Source organism: Macaca fascicularis, chromosome 7 (assembly GCF_037993035.2).
Source record: "Macaca fascicularis isolate 582-1 chromosome 7, T2T-MFA8v1.1".
NCBI lineage: Eukaryota > Metazoa > Chordata > Mammalia > Primates > Cercopithecidae > Macaca > Macaca fascicularis.
This window is the reverse complement of record NC_088381.1, coordinates 52171800-52193317: the sequence shown is the minus strand read 5'-3', so window position 1 is coordinate 52193317 and position 21518 is coordinate 52171800. Positions and strand designations below refer to the sequence as shown.

At 51.2% G+C, this 21518-nt stretch overlaps 1 protein-coding gene across 18 annotated transcripts in view; it reads right to left on the bottom strand.

Moving 5' to 3' along the window:
* Nucleotides 1–5472: 5472 nt before the first annotated feature.
* The window catches only part of PPCDC (phosphopantothenoylcysteine decarboxylase), a 34013-nt gene continuing 17967 nt past the window's right edge, over nt 5473–21518 (bottom strand). For 5 of the 18 annotated variants that reach the window (XM_005560112.5, XM_073996390.1, XM_005560114.5 and 2 more), the window contains 4 exons: nt 18163–18258; nt 17198–17326; nt 12397–12565; nt 11377–11967 (listed from right to left, as the gene is read on the bottom strand). In XM_005560112.5, the coding sequence (XP_005560169.4) occupies nt 11882–11967; nt 12397–12565; nt 17198–17326; nt 18163–18258 (480 nt within the window). In that variant the 3' untranslated portion in view covers nt 11377–11881. Of the gene's footprint in view, nt 5780–11376; nt 11968–12396; nt 12566–16367; nt 17327–18162; nt 18259–21518 lie in introns of those variants that run through there. The other 13 variants (XM_073996387.1, XM_073996388.1, XM_045395808.3 and 10 more) reach the window with 5 other exon arrangements.

Sequence of the window (21518 nt, the reverse complement as noted above, 5' to 3'; positions counted from 1 at the left end):
CTACTGGCCTGGCATGTTAATTGCCCCTTTTCACTCTCAGAAGCGCCCAGTTTGGACAAAATATAGTCAGCCTATCTGTGTTTCTTTCTATTCCCAGCTCAGGTCCAGCCTGCATGAGCAGCACCACTATTTCTACTTTCCCCTCCAACAGGCCATGTTTGGTTTGTGGTTATGTTACTGACACACCAGGGGTTCGGTCTAGGTCCTGCTGTGGGTCACACAGAGAGCCAATGACTGAGACACAGAGGATTGCCAAGGAAGGCTTTAATCGAGTGCTGCGGCCAAGGAACTGGGAGCTCAGTCTCAAATCCATCTCCCTGGCTAAAATTAGGGGTTTGTACAGCAGGGAAGACACGTAACAATGTAAGGGAAAACAGGAACTCCGGAGGGGTAAGGAAGCGATCATGGTAATGAGGGGCCTGGGTCTCCCTGTCTGGATGCTATGATCTGTGAGTTTCAGTTATTTGATACTTTTTGAGGGGCCTGGTATCTCACTGTCTGAATCTGGTGAGTTTCAGGCTCTAAGACCAGATGTGTCAATTTCTGTTTATTAGGAAAAACTGTCTATGAAACTATTGGGTCAATTTCAGTTATATCCTTCTTTCTGGGCCTCAGGTTCCTCTTATACTATTATCATTTTTTAAAGATAGGGTCTCCCTATGTTGCCCAGGCTGCAGTCAGTGGCTATTCACAGGCGCAATCATAGCACACTATAGCCTCAAACTCCTGGGCTAAAGCGATTTTCCTGCCTCAGCCTCTGAGTAGCCGGGATTGCCCATGCACACCACCACACCTAGCACAAGTTCTTATTTCTTTTTTTTTTTTTTTTTTTTTTTTTTTTTGAGATTGACTCTTGCTCTGTCATCCAGGCTGGAGTGCAGTGACGTGATCTCAGCCCACTGCAACCTCCACCTCCTGGGTTCAAGTGATTCCCCTGCCTCAGCCTCCTGAGTACCTGGGATTACAGGCACGTGCCACCACATCTGGCTAATTTTTGTATTTTTAGTAGAGATGGGTTTCACCATGTTGGTCAGGCTGGTCTCGAATTCCTGACCTCGTGATCCACCCACCTTGGCCTCCCAAAGTGCTGGAATTACAGGCGTGAGTCACCGTGCCCGGACTCATATTTCTTTTTTTGTTTGTTTTGAGATGGAGTCTGGCTCTGTTGCCCAAGCTGGAGTGCAGTGGCAGGATCTCCACTCACTGCAACCTCCACCTCCTGGGTTGATGCCGTTCTCCTGCCTCAGCCTCCCCAGTAGCTAGGACTACAGGCGCCCGCCACCATGCCCAGCTAATTTTTTGTATTTTTAGTAGAGACAGGGTTTCACCGTGTTCGCCAGGATGGTCTCGATCTCCTGACCTCAGGATCCACCCACCTCAGCCTCCCAAAGTGCTGGGATTACAGGCGTGAGGCACCGTGCCCGGCCGACCGGCCTCTTATTTCCTAAATGGGGGTAACAATGCCCATCTTGAAGGATATTTAGGAGGCTTAAATGTAGGGTCTGGCACAGGCCAAGAGCCAAATAAACCTGAGTTCCCTTCCATGGCCTTCTCTCTCTTCCCTCCATCATGCCAGTTTCCCCCAAGCATGGCACACCAGAACTCAACTTCTCCCCTGCCAGGAGAGCAATTTCCAGAAGTTCCAGGTGACATATCAGCTCCCAAGCCAGGGCCAGGCCATGGTCTTTTCTGAGAGCAGGAAATCTTCAGGGCCAGGAGCAGTGGCTTACACCTGTAATCCCAACAATTTGAGAGGCTGAGGCAGGAAGATTGCTTGGGCATGGTGGCTCTTGCCTGTAGTCCTGGCTACTCCTCTGGCAGCTGAGGTGCAAGGAACACCTGAGCCCAGGGAGGTCGAGGCTGCAGTGAGCCATGATCGCACCACTGCACTCCAACCTGGATGACAGAGTAAGACCCTGTCTCTTAAAAAAATTTTGTTTACTTATTTATTTATTTATTTATTTTGAAATGGAGCCTCACTCTGTCGCCCATGCTGGAGTGCAGTGGCACAATCTTGGCTCACTGCAACCTCTGCCTCCCGGGTTCAAGCAGTTCTCTGCCTCAGCCTCCTGAGTAGCTGGGATTACAGGCACCCGCCACCATGCCCAACTAATTTTTGTATTTTTAGTAGAGACGGGGTTTCACCATCTTGGCCAGGTGGGTCTTGAACTCCTGACCTCGTGATTCACCCACCTCAGCCTCCCAAAGTACTGGGATTACAGGTGTGAGCCACTGCGCCTCGCCAAAAAAATTTTTAATTAAAAAAATTTTATGTCTGGTGAGGACCTAGTTAAAAAAAAAAAATTGGGGGCAGGGCGCAGTGGCTCAAGCCTGTAATCCCAGCACTTTGGGAGGCCGAGACGGGTGGATCACGAGGTCAGGAGATCGAGACCATCCTGGCGAACACGGTGAAACCCCCTCTCTACTAAAAAATACAAAAAATACTAGCCGGGCGAGGTGGCGGGTGCCTATAGTCCCAGCTACTCGGGAGGCTGAGGCCGGAGAATGGCGTGGACCCGGGAGGCGGAGCTTGCAGTGAGCTGAGATCCGGCCACTGCACTCCAGCCTGGGAGTCAGAGCGAGACTCCGTCTCAAAAAAAAAAAAAAAAAAATTTTTTTTTAATTTTAGAGAGGGCCAGGGATGGTGGCTCATGCCTGTAATCCCAGCACTTTGGAAGGCCGAGGCGGGCGGATCACGAGGTCAGGAGATTGAAACATCCTGGCTAACACGGTGAAACTCCATCTCTACTAAAAATACAAAAAAAAAATTAGCCAGGTGTGGTGGTAGGTGCCTGTAGTCCCAGCTACTTGGGAGGCTGAGGTAGGAGAATGGCATTAACCCAGGAGGTGGAGTTAGCAATAAGCCGAGATCGCGCCACTGCACTCTAGCCTGGGCGACAGAGCAAGACTCTGTCTCAAAAAAAAAAAAAAAAATTAAAGAGAGAAAGAAAGGATCTTCAGCATCCATGTGTTCATGTTCAACCCACGTTGGCTGCTTCCAAGCGCATTGCTATTGCTGGTAACATCGTTTTGCCTATACAGACGGAAGGCACCTTTGAACTCACGTTTGAACGCTCCTTCCTCTTCCAGGAATCCAGAGGCCTGAAAGGGAGTGCTGGGCCTCCAGTCCCTAAGGACCTGCTGTCCGGGCTAGCAGGCAAAGGGTCACCATGTAATCTCAGCAGATAAAGCCACCATGAGATGAGCCCATAGCAGCAAGGGAATGACTTGCTCCCAGATTCTACCTGGATTAGCCACATGTCCTCCAAAAGCCCTGAAGCTCATGTATCTGCCTCTTGCCCGTACTCCCACCCACTCCCCACATTCTTTTGCTATGAGACAACCGGTAGTTCTTCTGGCCTGACCATTCCCATTGCCTTGCCGCAGGGGGTACCAAACCTGGCTTAAATATTGTAGAATATTTGGTTCCACCAGGAAGTTCTCAGTGTAAACAACCTGTCAGTTATTGGGGTTGACTCTTAGCTCAGAGGCAGTTGCATGACACTTAATCACGGATTTTCATCCTGCCCTAGAAACCACAATACATGAAGGAAGGAAGCCATGAGAAGAAAAAGGTAATGAAGCAGCTGTCCAGTTGGGACTGAAAGGGCAAGCATCTGGTGGTGCTGGTGTGTGGTGGAAGGGGTGTTTCAACTGATCCCAAGGAGGTAAATGCAAATGAGGGTAGAATCCTGTGCAGGAGCCTGTTTGCACGTAGCTGTAGGGCAGAAAGAGAAAACCCTAGTACACTGCACTGGCTGTGTGGCCCTCAGTTTCTTGTCTATAAAACAGCTACATATGCTAATTGACTCCATTGTGAAGCTGTGATGTGAAAAGGGTGAAATGAGATCAAAGAAACACTTGGCAATATGGAGAACATGAAACACATACCCATAACCCAAGTATTATCTAGGGCTCCACCACATAGTTCAGTCCTACTCAGCTGCACTCAGAGAATTACACATTGCAAAGGGCTTTAAAAAGAACCTCGATCTTGTTGCAGTGAGCTGAGATCGCGCCACTGCACTACAGCCTGGCGATAGAGCAAGACTCCATCTCAAAAAAAAAAAAAAAAAAAAGAATCTTGGCCAGGCGCAGTGGCTCATGCCTGTAATCCCAGCACTTTGAGAGGCTGAGGCGGGCAAATCACAAGGTCAGGAAATTGAGACCATCCTGGTTAACACGGTGAAACCCCGTCTCTACTAAAAATACAAAAAATTAATCGGGTGTGGTGGCAGGCGCCTGTAGTCCCAGCTACTCGGGAGGCTGAGGCAGGAGAATGGTGTGAACCTGGGAGGTAGAGCTTGCAGTGAGCCAAGATCGTGCCACTGCACTCCAGCCTGGACCACAGACTGGACCACAGAGCGAGACTCCATCTCTAAAAAAAAAAAAAAAGAGAGAACCTTGATCTTTACTTGGGTCTCTTGAAGAACATAAAGTGTGTCAAATTCACAATTCTCAGCAACATTCTTCAAAAATCCTTTTATTCCCCACCCCATCTCCTTCTACCCCTTAGCTGCTCTGAGACCCTATTAAGCCAACTCCAAACCACCCAGGCTGGAGTGTGGTGGTGCAGTCTCGGCTCACTGCAACCTCTTCCTCCTGGGTTCAAGCAATTCTCTTGCCTCAGCCTCCTGAGTATCTGGGATTACAGGCATGTACCACCACACCTGGCTAATTTTGTATTTTTAGTAGAGACAGGGTTTCACCATGTTGGCCAGGTTGGTCTTGAACTCCTGACCTTAAGTGATCTGCCCACCTCGGCCTCCCAAAGTGCGGGATTACAGGCGTGAGCCACTGCGCCTGGCCACAAGGAAAGACTGAACAACACTGTGAGGTCAGGAGAGAGAAAAAAACTATACTATAATAAACAAAGCAAAATTATTTTTCGTGGATGGGGCTGAAGACTGCTATAAATCTTGCACCAACACACACACACAGTGTCATTTAGTCTCCCTCCCCCACTGGCCACAAGGAGAGTGGGTTGTTTTTGTTTGTTTGTTGGATATTGTGTTTTGTTTTTAGCACTCACCACCTTAGGGAAAGACCACGGCTTTTACAGTTTTTAATGGTGTTGATTTTTCTTCACATTGTTACTCACTTTTGTCACCCCTTTTCCAGAATCAAGGGTGTGGTCAAGGCCTTCAGCACAACCTAGATTCCCCTTCTCAGCATCCTGGCTTCCTCCTAGACTCCAGCTTCTCAATCCGGCCCCAGTCTGTTCTGCACATACCGCCTCGGTGATCTTGACCACACTCCACACTCACCATGTGCCTCCCCTGCTAACAGCTCCCAACCTCCCCAGCACGTGGAGCCTGAGTTCCTCCTTGGGTGTCCTACATCAAGCACATGGCAGCACGTCTTCACCCTTTGTATCCTTGGTCCTCCTGTAAGCCCCAGTCCAAGTTCTGTTCCCTCCAGGAGACCCACCCTGACTGCTCAATTCTGAAGTAGAGTCCATGCCACACAGTCTCACTTTCGTTGTTTACTGTTATTTGATCATTGTGAGTCTTTCTCCCGTAAGAACATAAACTCCTTGAGGTCAGGGATCTTAAAGGCTTATGAAAAGCACACAAGGATACTCAAAATTCATTTTCCTCTGTTAGCTTGTGACAAGAAAAGAAGGCCCATTTCTACTCCAAAGGCCTTGATGAATATCTTCAAGGCCAGGCATGGTGGCTCATGCCTGTAATCCCAGCACTTTGGGAGGCCAAGGCAGGTGCATCACTTGAGTCCAGGAGTTCAAGACCAACCCGGGCAACATGGTAAAATCCCATCTCTGCAAAAAATAAAAAATTAGCCAGGCATGGTGGCATGTGCCTGTAGTCTCAGCTACTGGGGAGGTTAAGGTGGGAGGATCGATTGACCCCTGGAGTTCCAGGCTACAGTGAGCTGTGACTGTGCCGCTGCACTGCAGTCAGCCCAGGTGACACAGTGAAACCCAGTCTCAAAAACAAAATCTCCAGATGCCTTTGCCAAGTCTTTGTGTTTGTTTGTTTGTTTGCACTAACTCTCTACCATCATTTTTAAGAACTTCTAGATAAAGAACAGAAAGAGGCCGGGCTCACACCTGTAATCCCAGCACTTTGGGAGGCTGAGGCAGGCAGATCACTTGAGGCCAGGAGTTTAAGACTAGCCTGGCCAACATGGTGAAACCCCGTATGTACCAAAAATACAAAAATTAGCTGGGCCGTGGTGGCGTGCACCTGTAGTCCCAGTTACTCAGGAGGCTAAGATGGGAGGATTACTTGAGCCCCAGAAAGTCAAAGCTGCAGTGAGCTGTGATTGCGCCACTGCACTCCAGCATGGATGACAGACTGAGGCCCTACCTTAAAAAAACAAACAAAAAGAGCAGAAAAATCTTTTTATATTTTTACTTATTATTATTAAATTTTTTAGAGACAGAGTCTCACTCCTCACCCAGGCTGGAGTGCACTGGCATGATCATAGCTCACTGCAGCCTTGGACTCCTGGGCTCAAGTGATCCTCCCACTTCAGCCCCCTAAGTAGCTGGGAAGACAGGTGTGTGCCACCATGTCCAGTTAGTTGTGTTTCTTTTGGTAGAGATGGAATCTCACTATGTTGCCTAGGCCTGTCTCAAACTTCTGGTCTTAAATTGATCCTTCTGCCTTGGCCTACCAAAGTGTTGGGATTACAGGTGTGAGCCACTGTGCCTGACCAGAAGGAACTCTTTTTAAAATGTATTCATCTGGCCCAACAATTAAAAATGAAGTCACCTCCTTTTTTTTTTTTTTTTTGAGACAGAGTCCTGGCCTGCCTCCTATCTTTGTTTCTCAACCACTCAGTTAGTTCCCCTGCCAAGAGGAAAACAATAGACTTTTTTTCTGTTTATCTTTTTAAAAGCATTTGATGCATACACAAGTCAATAAGAATATATCCTCCTTTTCTTTCCCCACCCCCATTTTTTCTACACAAGCGTGCATGTGACACACATTCTTCTGCACCTTGCTTTTTCTGTTTAACAATGTACCTCAGAAATCTTCCCAAATCAGCTTCCTCAACACTTTGTTTTATGGTTGTGTAGAGTTCCAGTGTATGGCCGGGTGCGGTGGCTCACGCCTGTAATCCCAGCACTTTGGGAGGCTGAGCTGGGCGGATCACAAGGTCAGGAGATCGAGACCATCCTGGCTAACACGGTGAAACCCCGTCTCTACTAAAAATACAAAAAATTAGCCGGGTGTGGTGGCGGGCACCTGTAGTCCCAGCTACTCGAGAGGCTGAGGCAGGAGAATGGTGTGAACCTGGGAGGCAGAGCTTGCAGTGAGCCGAGGTTGCGCCACTGCACTCCAGCCTGGGCGACAGAGCAAGACTCCGTCTCAAAAAAAAAAAAAAAAAGAGTTCCAGTGTATGAAGGAACACTAATTTATTTACCCAATCTCCTGGCTGTTAGATAGTGAGGGTGTTTCCAGTCTTTTAGTACCATATACAAGGCTGCAATAAATCTCCTGTTCAGACATAATGTCATACAACTGAGTCTATCCGTGGGACAAATTCCTAGAAGCAGAATTGCTGGGTCAAAGGGTAAGGTGCATATGTAATTTTTTTTTTTTTTTTTTTTTTTTTGAGACGGAGTCTCGCTCTGTCACCCAGGCTTGGAGTTCAGTGGCATGATCTCAGCTCACTGCAACCTCTGCCACCCGGGTTCAAGCAATTCTCCTGCCCGAGCCTCCCAAGTAGCTGGGATTACAAGCATGCACCACCATGCCTGGCTAATTTTTTGTATTTTAATAGAGACGAGGTTTCACCAGGTTGGCCAGGCTGCTCTCAAATTCCTTGAGCTCAGGCAATCCGCCCGCCTCAGCCTCCTGAAGGGCTAGGATTACAAGTGTGAGCTATTGTGCCCAGCCCTTGGTCTTTTTGTCATCAATGCATAGGAACTCTTTATATATTAGGAGAATCAGCCCTTTGTTTATGACCTGCAGATAATTTCCCCAGCATGTTGTCCTTTGACCTTGACTTTGGGTTGTTGCTCAGTGAACCTATTTTTCTATAGTCAAATTTATCAATCTTTGCTTTTGTGGTTCCTAAATTTTGTCTCTTGTGCAGTAAGGAGCAGAAACCAATAGCCCCAACACACACACCACTTTTTTGTCAGTACAAGCTTGGAGTGACTTGCTGGGTTCTGTAAGGAATAGGACAACTCCTGCTCTCCAAGAGATCCCAGTGTTAGGAGGAAATAAAGTAAACTGACAATTACAATTCTGTTGTAATAAATAGTGGTGGCAGGGCACGGTGGCTCACTCCGGTAATTCCAGTACTTTGGGAGGCCGAAGCATGAAGATCAAGAGGTCAGAAGTTCGAGACCAGCGAGGCCAACATGGTGAAACCCCGTCTCTATTAAAAATAAAAAAATATATAAAAAAAATTAACAATCAGGACAGGCACGGTGGCTCACGCCTGTAATCCCAGCACTTTGGGAGGCCGAGGCAGGCGGATCACAAGGTCAGGAGATCGAGACCATCCTGGCTAACATGGTGAAACCCCCTCTCTACTAAAAAAATACAAAAAAAAGTTAGCCGGGCATGGTGGCAGACGCCTGTAGTCTCAGCTACTCGGAAAGCTGAGGCAGGAGAATGGTGTGAACCCAGGAGGCGGAGCTTGCAGTGAGACGAGATCGCGCCACTGCACTCCAGTCTGGGAGACAGAGCGAGACACCATCTGAAAAAAAAAAGCAGAGCGTGGTGGCATGCCTGTAATCTCAGCTTCTCAGGAGGCTGAGGCAGGAGAATTGCTTGAACCTAGGAGGCAGAGGTTACAGTGAGCCAAGATCGCACCACTGCACTCCAGCCTGGGTGACAGAATGAGGCTCCATCTCAAAAAAAATAATAAAAATTAAAAATAATAGTAGGAAGCACCATGGGAACCTGGGCAAGGAGGATGCAGTCAGCCAGGGAAGGCTTTCCAAAGGAGGTAGCACCCAGGTACATCCAGAGGCATGTGTGGGAGTCAGTCTTGTCCCAGTAAAAGCAGCAGCATGTACACAAGCAAGAGGCCTGGCCAGTTCAAGGTCGTCCAGCCTGGCAAGAGAATAGGGAGCCCTTCAGGGTTGGCGTGTGTGGTAAAGGGCAGGGCTAGAAGGGTAGGCAGGAGCCAGATCACAAAGGGCCAGGTGTATACTGCCCAGGAATTTGGGCCTGATCTGAGGCAGTGGGGAGGCAGCAGCGGGACTTGACCAGCGCAGCGGGGTGCAGGAAGGGCTGGAGGCGGCCCAGGGTGGAAGCTGGGCCTTGGTTTGGAGGCTTCTGCCTCCCACCCAGCAGCATCCACAGCAGCCTTGAAGGGCTCATGGCTGCCACACAAGAGTGCATGTTTCAGACCCAAATGTTCTATTCTCTGAAACTTCCAGAATTCTATAAAAATATCAGGGAGGCTAGAATCTTCTCTGAGAAACATTTCTCCCCAAGATGAAGATAACTTCCAGTGCTTGGACACCTCATGGGGAAAGCGGTGATTGTCACTCCCACTCAGCACCTCGCTGGCAGATGGGGCCAGCTAAATGCAGCACCTGCTCCTCTTAGCTCCAGTCTGGCTCAGGCAACAGCTGGGCTCTTTAGGCCCAGCCCAGCCCCATTCATACAGACCCCCCCTTCAAAATGAGCAGCAGGGATGCAGGACTGCTGTGGGTGGGAGATGGAGAGGCGAACCCCCAGGGACAGGGGCCTCCAGCTGGCCTGAGTCCACAGAGATCTATGTTCCCTTCTAGCCAACAAGGCAAAGTCCTACTGAGCAGCAACAGCTGTTTTCAGAGCTCTGGGACAGTGGCCTGTGAACTTCCCTGCTCCCATGGCCTTTTCACACAGGCACTTTTTGGTTGATCTCCCTGGGCAACTGCCTTCCCTAAAATGCCTGGCATAGATCCTCACACATGATGAATACTCAGAAAACGGTATCAGTTTCTGTTAAAATTGGGAAGTGGCTGGGCGCGGTGGCTCACGCCTATAATCCCAGCACTTTGGGAGGCCGTGGCCAGCAGATCACTTGAGGTCAGGAGTTCGACATCAGTCTGGCCAACATGGCAAAACCCATCTCTACAAACAATTCAAAAATAAGCTGGGCGTGGTGGCGGGCACCTGTAATCCCAGCTACTCAGGAGGCTGAGGAGGGAGAATGGCTTGAGCTGTGATTGCACCACTGCACTCCAGCCTGGGCGACGGAGCGAGACTGTGTCTCAAAAAATAAATAAATAAAAATAAAAATAAAATTGGGAAGCCTCACCATTTACTGGTGGGTTGCTGAGGGAGAGGAAGGGCAATGTGGACAAGAAGGAAGTTGGAAACCCTGGAAATGGACTTTTAGGACCATCCCCGGGTTTCAGTTACCCAGGTTCCCTTCAGGCCCCATCCCCAAGCTAGCCAAAGAAGTTGGTTCTTGATGTTACTAGTTATAGTTTATTTCGTGCCCTAAGGCAATTTTATCCCAAAGGGTCACATGGTGAAGTCAAGTGCTGTTGAGATAAAGGCTGTGGAGGCTGCTGGAGCACTGATTCCAGCCAGAGGGCTTCCTGGTCCCCTCAAGGCACCTCTACTCTCAGCGTTCTCAGAGCCCACGTGGGATGTCCCCTATACCTGGCCTGGAAGTCGGAGGGCAGGAAGCCAGCCTCAGGCTCAGTTCCAAATATGCAGACAAGCCCTCCCCACTGTAGCCACACCAAATGGCAATTAGGTCAAAAGCTGGGTAGCAGAGGGTTTCTGGGCCAGAGTGCATGGTGTCTCTGGATCTACTTCCCTTGGTCATGTATACTGGGGGTCGGGGGGTCACAGACACCCAGGCCCCTGCCTCAGGTCCAGCAAAGCTGAAAGGATGAGAACAGAGGAAACCAGGAAGCAGGAAAGAGGCCTGGGACCCAGGGCAGGGTCAACCCTCCTGGCTGCTTACCTGTCACCTGCATAAAGGGATGTGTCAGCTTAGCATCCAGGATTTTCTTTTTCCCAAAATGAGATGGGGCATTGCAGTAAATGTTAGGAAAGCTCTCTGGCATATAAGCATGCCTAGTTTTAACTTCCATTGATTTGACATTTACTATGTCCCAGGCACTCAGTGGCATGGGTATTTTGCACACATAATTTCACCGAATCCTCTCAACAACTCCCTGAGGGTAGGAAACAAGATAGCTGAGGAAAGTGAAGGTCAGGAAGGCTAAGTCCTGAACCAAACTCCCACTGCCAGTAAGTGGCAGAGCTGGGATTGGAACTAGGGGCTTTCTGGCTTCAGAACTTTATCCTTAACCACCATGTTATATGGGGACTAAAGAGTACCAGTGAGTCATCAACCCAGACCCTTCCCCAGCCACACCTGGCAACACCCCCTGGTCTCTGGGACCACAGTTGGGTTATAGGGAAAGAATGGAGCCTCCTAAACGGTGATTGTTCTTTATTTCCCCGCACCTTCAATCTCATGGCATGGTCTGCAGGAAACCTCAGAGTCCTGCCAACTCGCAGGCTTCGCTGATCGCATGGCATCTGGGCACCCCGCCAAAGAGCTGAAGCTCCCAAGGCTCAGCCAGGACTCTCCAGCTGTGGTGTTTCTAAAAGTCATTCTGGGTGAGATGTAGAGCCGAGTTTTCCCAGTCGCTCAGTCCTCCTCCAGTGAGGACAACACTGCTTGCTCTCCTGGCTTGCCTCGCCCATCCAGGAAAAGGTGGGGATGGGCTCTAGGCAGCGGCCTCTCTTGGTTGAAAGAAGCTGAGACCTGAGCCTTCTGTCCAGTATAACCTGGAGCAGGCCCAGCCCCTGGGGAGGCTCAGAGCAGGCCCCCCATTCAGCAAATAAGGGAATCCTCCTATTTTGCCAACATCCATCTTCACCGACTTGGCCTGAACACATGCTGAATACAGAGGGACAACCATGACAGAAATTCCAGGTCAACTCTGCTGGAAGCCACTGTGCTGGAAGAGGACTTCTTTCACTTTGTCCACGATGGTCCCCACTTCAGCCATGGCCCCCAGACCTGGGAGCAAAATTCCGCTGTAGCCAGACAGGCAGACAGTGCCTGTAGCCCTGCAGACCCCTGCCCATTGCTCCCTGAGTGCTCCACCGAGAGCCCAAGGCCTGAGAGGGCAAGGTCTGTCTCTGCCTGAGTCAGACACATCATATCTCTCCCGAGACCCCCGGTGAGGCCCTGGGAATCGTTCCAGTAGCCATCCTTAACTACGTGTGGGCTGCGTGCCAGGGACTCTACCATGTACTTTACATGGTCCATCCCATTTTACCCTACCAATCTGGAGGCAGGAATTACAATTCCCATTTTCCAACTGAGAAAGCTAAGCTCAGAGAATGGTTTGCTAAGGTCATAACAGGCCAGGAACTGAACTGAGATGTGACCCCAAAGCTGAGCCCCTTCTACGGCCATGGGCTATGAGCCTGGCAAGACACCCACCTTCGTCTCCACACACCAGCTTCTTGGCCACACAGGGGATCTCGACATAGCCGAAGGCCTTGAGCTGGTCTACCTGCTGCGCTGTGATAGGGTGCTCCCACATGGCGGTGTTCATGGCCGGGCAGAAGAGCAGGGGCTTGCTGCGGTCCCAGGCCCGGATGACGCAGGTCTGTGAACAAAGCCGGGGAAGTGGGGGTCTTGCTACTCTGTCTGCCACCTTCCCCACTGCCCTCCAGACCCTGCAGCCAGCAGCCCAGCTGTGGGCTTGAGATGAATGGGCACAGCCTGGCTGCAGGGAACTGTCTCGTCTCTCAGGGGTGGAGGCTGTGTCTCCTCGCCTCTCTCCACCTCCCCACAGGCTCTGGCACAGGATCCTACAAACAGGAGGTGCTCAACCAACGCTCAGACCTCCAGCAGGTATCCCTGTGCCTAAGCCTCCTCCAGGTAGGCTCACACCTCCTGGGAGAAGCAACCCTGGGGAGCAGAAGGCAGGCTTTTTTGGTTACACCAGAAAGCAAAGGACGAGGCTGCTCCTCAGTGGGGCCCATCTACCCGACATCAGCTCTGCAAGGCCAGCTAAAGTCTGGCAATGAAAACATCTGCCGTTACCAAAACCTTCTCATGTATAGGATCTCATTAACCCTCACTGTGACCTTATAAAGAAGGTGTTGGCTGGGTGCAGTGGCTCACACCTGTAATCCCAGCACTTTGGAGGCCGAGGCAGGCAGATCACAAGGTCAGGAGATCAAGACCATCCTGGCTAACATGGTAAAACCCTGTCTCTACTAAAAATACAAAAAATTAGCCAGGCGTGGTGGCAGGCACCTGTAGTCCCAGCTACTTGGGAGGCTGAGGCAGGAGAATCGCTTGAACCTGGGAGGCGGAGTTTGCAGTGAGCCGAGATCATACCACTGTACTCCAGCCTGGGTGACAGAGCAAGACTCCATCTCAGGAAAAAAAAAAAAAAAGGAAGGTGCTGTCCCATTTCACAGATGGGGAGCTGTAGCTCCCTGAGAGGTAAGCAGTCATCCAAGTCCACACCCGGACAATGGGCGCCACTCAGGCAGTTTTCCACTGCACAGCCTCACCATCTCCCAAATCCAGGCTGTCCCACCAAGCCACAGACCTGAGCAGCTAAGAAAGGAGCCATCCAGCTCACAGAGTCCTTTGTGCCATGGACTTTGAAATTATGTAGCGCTGAGTTCAAATCCTGGCTGTGCTCTGTATTACTAGCTGTGAGAACCTGGACATGGGACTGAAGGCCAGGGCCTGCCTTCCTCTCTAGAAAGGTCCCTCCCTGGGCAGCAGTGAAGACTGAGGTGAGAATGACTACAAAGCTCTGAGCGCAGGGCCAGGCACAAAGCACAGGCTCCAGGGCAGTGACTCCTGGGCTTCCCACAGGCGTAGGCTCCCTGGGCTGGGGGCCGCCTGGGGAGAGAGAAGCTCCCAGTGCTCTGACTAATCCAGACACTTCTTCCAGGGCTGTGAGCCCCTCAGGGTAACAGGGGCTGGAAACCCCTCCCCTGAAGGGAAGCTCATCTGGGAAAAGAGGGAGTCCAGAGAACAATGCCTCGACAGGCCAGGACCAGCACCTCCCCCAAGTCCCAGGGACAGGGAGGAAGCAGGACAGCAAACAGCCCTGGGACCTGGCTGCTTGCATCAGCCACAGCATTAGTTTCCCACCAAGCCTTCTCAATGCGGCACCCAGGCTATGAGTGGACAGTTTCAGTCACACTTCCTCTTGGCTCCGTGCCACCCACTACTTCTGCAGAAGTCAAGAGCATACCTAGAAGAGTCTCTCCACTGTGTGCAGGGTGGGAGCAAGGGCTGGGCTTGGCTTTCTAAGTGCCCTCAAAGCAAAGAACACCAACCAGGGTGAAAACCAGCACTCCACCTCCTCTCAGACAAGCCTCAGCTCCTCTGAACCCACGAAAGCAGACGAGGGAAAGGAGGGCCTCGGTTCCCACGGTGACATCTCTTTGGCCAGTGCTGTGTTCAACACTTCAGGCTATGCCCCTGGGAGTTCACGTGGACAGGGGAGAAGGCCTGGATCCCAGTTAGGAGACCGGCTCCTAGCCAGAATGGTGACCCAGAGAGATTGTCTGCTCTTTCTAGGTCCGACTGCCTGTTTAACACAAATAGGCCAGGGCCTTATTGAGCTAGAGGACAGAGGGAGATGGGCCTGGAGGCCAGGAGCACGGTCACGCCTAGCACACTGCCCTCACAGTACTCCACGCCCTGGGCCCTGGAAAGGGAGGTTTGTGGAGGGAGGAGCAGGCTCAGCTTCCTTTCAGGGATGTAGGGAGAAAACAGCTACAGAGAGAGAACACAGCCACAGGCCACCAATGCCCACACTTCAAACTTTGTAAAATTTGAGATTCCTTGAAACGTTTGTGACTTCCAAGGAAAACCTTTGAGGCAAATGATCCGGGGGCTGGTCTTGGGAACATGTTTCACTTCCCAGCCAACTCTGGAGGAGGGAAGCCCAGGGATTTCATGAAGTGATGGCAGCTTAGAAGGAAAATGGAGGCCGGGCGCGGTGGCTCAAGCCTGTAATCGCAGCACTTTGGGAGGCCGAGACGCGCGGATCACGAGGTCAGGAGATCGAGACCATCCTGGCTAACACAATGAAACCCCGTCTCCACTAAAAATACAAAAAAGCTAGCCGGGCGAGGTGGCGGGCGCCTGTAGTCCCAGCTACTCGGGAGGCTGAGGCAGGAGAATGGCGGGAACCCGGGGGGCGGAGCTTGCAGTGAGCCGAGATCGCGCCACTGCACTCCAGCCTGGGCGACAGAGCGAGACTCCGCCTCAAAAAAAAAAAAAAAAAAAAAAAAAAAAGAAGGAAAATGGAAAGCAGAGCTTGCAGGAAGGAGGAAAGCACCCTTGCAGAGCTGACCCAGGCCAGGGCTTAGCTCCCAGAGGCCAGTGCTTTGTCACACCAGCTGCTGCTGACCCACCAGCGGGGAGCCTGGAGATTTGGTGAGATGGTGCTGGCCACACAGAACTCTGACCCAATTTGATGAGAGCAGCCAGGAAATTCAACTGTTCTAGCTGCAGCTGCTATGTCAGTTGTGGCACCAGTGCTGCTGGGAAGCCTTTTTGTTTGTTTTTTGAGACAGAGTCTCACCTCTGTAGCCCAGGCTGGAGTACAGTGGCACAATCACAGCTCACTGCAGCCTTGACCTCCTGGGTTCAAGCGATCCTCCCACCTCAGCCTCTTGAGTAGCTGGGGACCACAGGCATGCACCACCACACCTGGCTAATTTTTTTGTATTTTTTGTAGAGATGGAGTCTCACCATGTTGCTCAGGCTGGTCTCAAACTCCTGGGCTCAATAGATTTTCCTGCCTCAGCCTCCCAAAGTGCTGGGATTACAGGCATGAGCCACCATGCCCAGCCCTTTCTTTTTTTTTTTTTTTTTTTTTCAATAGAGACAGGGTCTCGCTATGTTGCCCAGGGTGGACCACACTGGCTATTCTGGCTATTCACAGTCACAATCAAGGGGCACTGCAGCCTAGAACTCCTGGGCTTAAGCGATCCTCCCACCTCAGCCTCCCAAGTAGCTGGGACTATAGGGAAAGTCTTCCTGATGACATTACTCCCAGGCTCTCTTCTCTGCACTCCCTTCCCCTGTTCCTGGCCACACAAGTTGTTCTTCTGCTCACCCTGTGCTCTTATTCAAATGATGCTTAAATCACTGGCAGATTCTTTGAGGAGTGCCTTTAGAGCCCATTGACAAGTATACAAGAACACTAATCTGTGACCCCAAAAAACATCCTGTCCCAGCTTCATTATCCACCTTCTTCACCACATGAAACTCTGAAAAACTCCCAGCTACTTGCAAAAGTAAAACTGCTAGTTACCCCATACATGCAGTATTTACTGGATGTCTACCACAGGCCCAGCACTATGCAAGGTGGTGACTCCATAGTCAAAGGACTGACTGGGGTCATTCAGGACTGTAGTCCTCACCAGAGGATACTCCCTTCCCACTGCCATGGGTGATCAAGCGTGGCATTCTCCTTCCAGCCTGGGAGCTCCGTGTCCTGTGAGGCTCTCAGCATAGACCCCAGTACGTGGTAGGCGAAAGCTCAATAAATGAGGTGAGGGGTGGCAATAAGGGAGAGGGAGGAGAGAAATCACACCCAAATCTTCCCAGAACTATTATATAAACAAAGGCAGCTCCCCTTTATGGGCAACAGCTCCCTGGAGGCATCTTAGGCCTAGGACAGCTCCCACTTTGGACAGCTGGACTTCCATTTCTCCCTACCACCCATCGGCTCTCGCCACTGCCCCTATCTTTCTCCCCTCTTCCCCTCTAAGCTTCCCGTAATATATAGGAACACTACAAGGGCAATAAAGTGTATGAGACATCTATGAAGAAGTGAATCCCCAATCACATTGCCCACGTGTATACCCTGATCTGGGGAGAAGGCAGAAGCAGGAGGTGATGGGGCTGGGCAGAAACAGTGGAAGAGCACATCCAGGCAGCCCACAGAGGGACAAAGAACAAGGAACGAGGGTCTGCTTGTGGGCACCTGGCTGGATGCCAAGGGCAGGGGAGAAGGGGACACTCCTGGGGAGCAGCAGTAGGTCAAGCTGACCCATCAGGACCAGGGCTGTGCCCACGTGCTGGAGAGAAGGTGAGATGACTAGGGGGCGATGGGGGGAATGGGAGAGCATGATCTCCCTGAGTAGACTGGGGCCCCACAGCAGCAGGTCTCCTTGTACAAGGATGTCTGCAGCTCAGCAAACTGGGAGTGAAGCCCAGGGAGGGACAAGGGCACCAGGGCATCACTCACAAGCAAGTTGTCACAGATGCCACTGGCCACCTTCCCCAGCGTGTTGGCATCAAGAGGAGCCACCAGCAGGAGGTCTGCCCACCTCCGCAGGTCAATGTGCAGAACTGGGTCAGAGCGGCTCTTCCACATCTGGCAGAGGGAAGAAAAAGGGGTCAGTGTGGAGGAAGTGGGATGCAGCGCCAAGGCAGGCCAGGAGACTGAGAAGCCCACTGACCTGCCCTGCCCAGGCCAACCTCCGTTCCCTCCTGCAGCTAAGCTGGCGAGCACTAGCCATGGAGCCAGCAGCCGAGAGAACCAGGCCAGAGGAAACAAGCGCCCCTTGTCTCTCTGAGCTACTCCCTTCACGGTTTGGCTTTCAAGAGAACTGACATCTGGCAGGGAGCTCCCGGCCTGTCTGCTTGAGGCGGATGCTTGGGTTGTCCAAGCCAGTGGAAGGCTCTGGGGCAGTGAGAAATGGAGGGGGTGGGGGCAGGGAAGACAGACCAGCCGGAAATGTTCTAGGCTGAGAATGTTTGGAAATGCCTGGCAGGGAACCCCTGTGAGGCCCACACTCAGTGTCTGGTGAATCAGCCAGTGCCCACCCATCCGCAGGGGAGATGCAGCAGAGCCCAGTGGCCGTGGGAAGTGAGGCGTTCTCTTTAGCCCTGACGCCAGGAGCCACGTGGACAAGGGTGGTGGGAACAGAGCTCCTCTGTGGTTTCATCAGCCCAGATAAGTACAAGGACACTCAACCTCAGGCACCAGGCCAAAGCCCAGCTCCGCCTGGGCTGGGAGGAGACTAGGGCCTCCTGCAGGCCAGAAGCTAGACAGATGTTTTCTTCATTGCCTCTGCCCAGAGGGCCCTGACCGTGGATTTGAGCCCAGCCTGTCTGTTCCAGCTGCCAGACCATAGGCTGCAGGGAGGACTGCTCTGTCCTGCTGGTGGAAAGTCAACGGGACTCAGCCCAGGAGCCCCCAGCACTGACCTCCCATTCATCAGCATCGCTGTAGAGGGTGACAGGAATGTCCTGGGGGCTGTAGAAATGTTTGGCTCTCTCAGTTGTGACCACTGCTACTTCCAGCTGTCACCAAGAAAAAGGGGGTGGTGGGGAGGGAGGAAGAAACTGTTACCAGAGTCACAGGCCTGGAGGTCACAGGAGGGTCAGGGCAGGCAAGTGCTGTCTTCACAGGCTGGCTTTAGAGAGGACTTCCCTCCTTAGCTGCAAGCCCCATGTCTGCTTAGCTACTTCTGCTGTCACCCAAAGGTCAGGCCCTACCAGGTGTGGCTGTTTCACTTCCCTATCTGAGGGGCTGCTGAGGAATGAGTCACCAACTGCCCATATATATAAAGCTGCAAGCTCCTGCCACTCGGGCAGAGGGAGGCCCAGGGGCAGAGGCACGCAAGTGACAGGAAAGGAAGTCAAGGCCAGGGCTGCAGAGGCCACAGCAGGCAGGAGGGGCCACCCAAGGAGGCTCATAGGTCCTGAGTTCTGTGCCACACAGCAGCCCTGCCCTCTGCAGGCCAAGGCACTGGGGGCTGAGGCACAGCATGTCCTCTGTGCATGCATGCCCCCAAGAGAAGGCAGACAGTGTCCCTTCACGTACTTCTAGGAACATGGGCACAGGCTGCAGACAGGCTCCTGGAAAACCCAGCTTGTGTGTGCCCTACACTCATGGGGTGAGAATGAGGTTTACCCGCACACTACCCATTCACTAAGAAATTACTAATGCAAACCAGGGCTGCCTGCAATCTGCTTAACAGAACACATGGCTGTGAGAAACAGCACCCAGGAGTGTGAAGGGCACTAGATGGGTTGGTCATCATTTGTAAAACAAGAATTTTTTTTTTTTTTTTTTTTTTTGAGATGGAGTCTCATTCTGTCGCCCAGGCTGGAGTGCAGTGGCATGATCTCGGCTCACCACAATCTCCGCCCCCAGGTTCAAGAGATTCTCCTGCCTCAGCCTCCCAAGTAGCTGGGATTACAGGTGCACACCACCACATCCAGCTAATTTTTGTGTTTTTAGTAGAGACGAGGTTTTTCACCATGTTGGCCAGGCTGGTCTCAAACTCCTGACCTCAGGTGATCCACCCACCCGAGTCTCCCAAAGTGCTACGATTACAGGTGTGAGCCCACCCCAGTCTCCCAAAGTGCTACGATTACAGGTGTGAGCCACCGCACCCAGCCTGTAAAACAAGATTTTAGACTAACAAGCTGGCAAAGTACAGGGGCCCAGAAGAAGTAGCTGGCAGGGAGAGGGGAGTGTAGGAAACCACATCTTTGGGGGAAACCAATGAGTCAGGAGAGGACATTTGTTTCTCTGGACATTTATCCAGAAAAAAGAAAAGTCAAGGGTGGCAAGGACAGAACCATCGAGCAGCCAGAGCTATAGTCGTGGGCCATGTCTGGGCCAGACCCAGCCTACAGACATGCTGTTTGGCCTATACAAGATCATTAACATTTTTGAGCCAACATGTCCAAGTTGGGAGATTTCGCATAGAAAATTCAATTTCCTCAGTTCTTGTGAAAAGCTGAAGGCTCGGCGCTGCTGGACACACATTCCTACTTGAGAGCGACGTGGTGCCCTAAGGCCTGCCTCTCGCTCTGTAGAGCGTGCCCATGCCAATTTCACCTTGTCCTCATTCTTCACTACTGTCTCTCTGAGGCACCCCCTCCTCGCTTGCTTCCTGTATATTGTACAAGACGGAGTGAGTGACACATTGGCACGGCACCTAGGCAAAAAGCTAGGACCAAGGAGTAGAAGTCTCAGAGAAGAAGACTAAGGAAGAACTTCAGAAAGTCTGGGGTTCTGAGTTCTATTAACTTGTCCATTCTCCATCTCACTCCCCCTTAGGATCTACCATGCCCAGAACCTGCAAAAAAATCCTCAGGGACCTTTTCAGAGGTCCGTCACTTATTTATTTATTTACAGACAGGGTCTTACTCCATTGCTCAGGATACAGTGCAGTTGCGTGATCATGGCTCACTGCAGTCTCAACCTCCCTGGGCTCAGGTGATCCTCCCATCTCAGCCTCTCGAGTAGCTGGGACTACAGGTGCATGTCACCATGCCCAGTTAATTTTTTGTATTTTCGGTAGAGACAGTGTTTCACCATGTTGCCCAGGATGGTCTCAAACTCCTAGGCTCAAGCAATCCACCCACCTTGCCTCCCAAAGTGCTAGGATTACAAGCATGAACCACCATGCCCGGCCTAGAGGTCATTTAAACCAAACCCCGACTGAATGCTGGAGTCCCCCTAGGATGACCCTGAACAAGTGTTGCCCAGTTCTGAGGGCTGCCTTATCCCTCCCCAGAACCCAGTCCTAGAGATGCCACTGGGCCAGCACAGGTGGGGAGAGTAGGGCAGGGCAGGGCGGGGCCATGCTGAAGGCCTGTCTTTTTCGTGGGGAAGACACAAGGTAGTGATAAGGTAAAGGACAGGGCATAATAAGTCAGGGTAACCATAAGAAGAATAACCTACACCTTTCAAACCCACAGAAGGAAATTCAATCTACACATAAAGGATACAAAAGGAGAAAAAGAAGCAGAGAGAACGTATGATAAACCATTTGGCTGGGAGCAGTAATGGGATTACGCTCATGCCTGTAATCCCAGCACTTTGGAAGGCCAAGACGGGCAGACTGCTTGAGCCCAAGAGTTCAACACCAGCCTGGGCAACATGGTAAGACCCCATCTCTACAAAAAATACAAAAATTAGCCAGGCATGGTGGTGTGCACCTGCAGTCCCAGCTACCTTCGGGAGGCTGAAGTGGGCAGACCCCCTTGAGCCTGGGAAGGCAGAGGCTGTAGTGAGCAGAGATCAAGTTACTACACTCCAGTCTGAGTGACAGGGTGAGACCCTATCTCAAAAAAAAAAAAAAAAAAAGCAAGCAAGCATTAAATAAGACAGCATAGGTTAATTCTAACATAATAATAATTATAGTAAATATATAACAGGCTTATCTCCTTGATTAAAATTCAGATTCTCATCTTGGATGTTGTTTAATCCATCAATATGTTGTCTAAAAAGATATATTTAAAGCAAAAGAACATATAAAGGTTAAACAGAAGAAAAAGCTTTTAGTTAAAATAAGGTAAACTCTGCTCCCTCCCAGAAACCCACTAAAATAAAAGCAAAGTAATTTTTTAGAAAAGATCTAAACTCAGCCGGGCGCGGTGGCTCACGCCTGTAATCCCAGCACTTTGGGAGGCCGAGGCGGGCGGATCACAAGGTCAGGAGATCGAGACCACGGTGAAACCCCGTCTCTACTAAAAATACAAAAAAAATTAGCCGGGCACAGTTGTGGGCGCCTGTAGTCCCAGCTACTCGGGAGGCTGAGGCA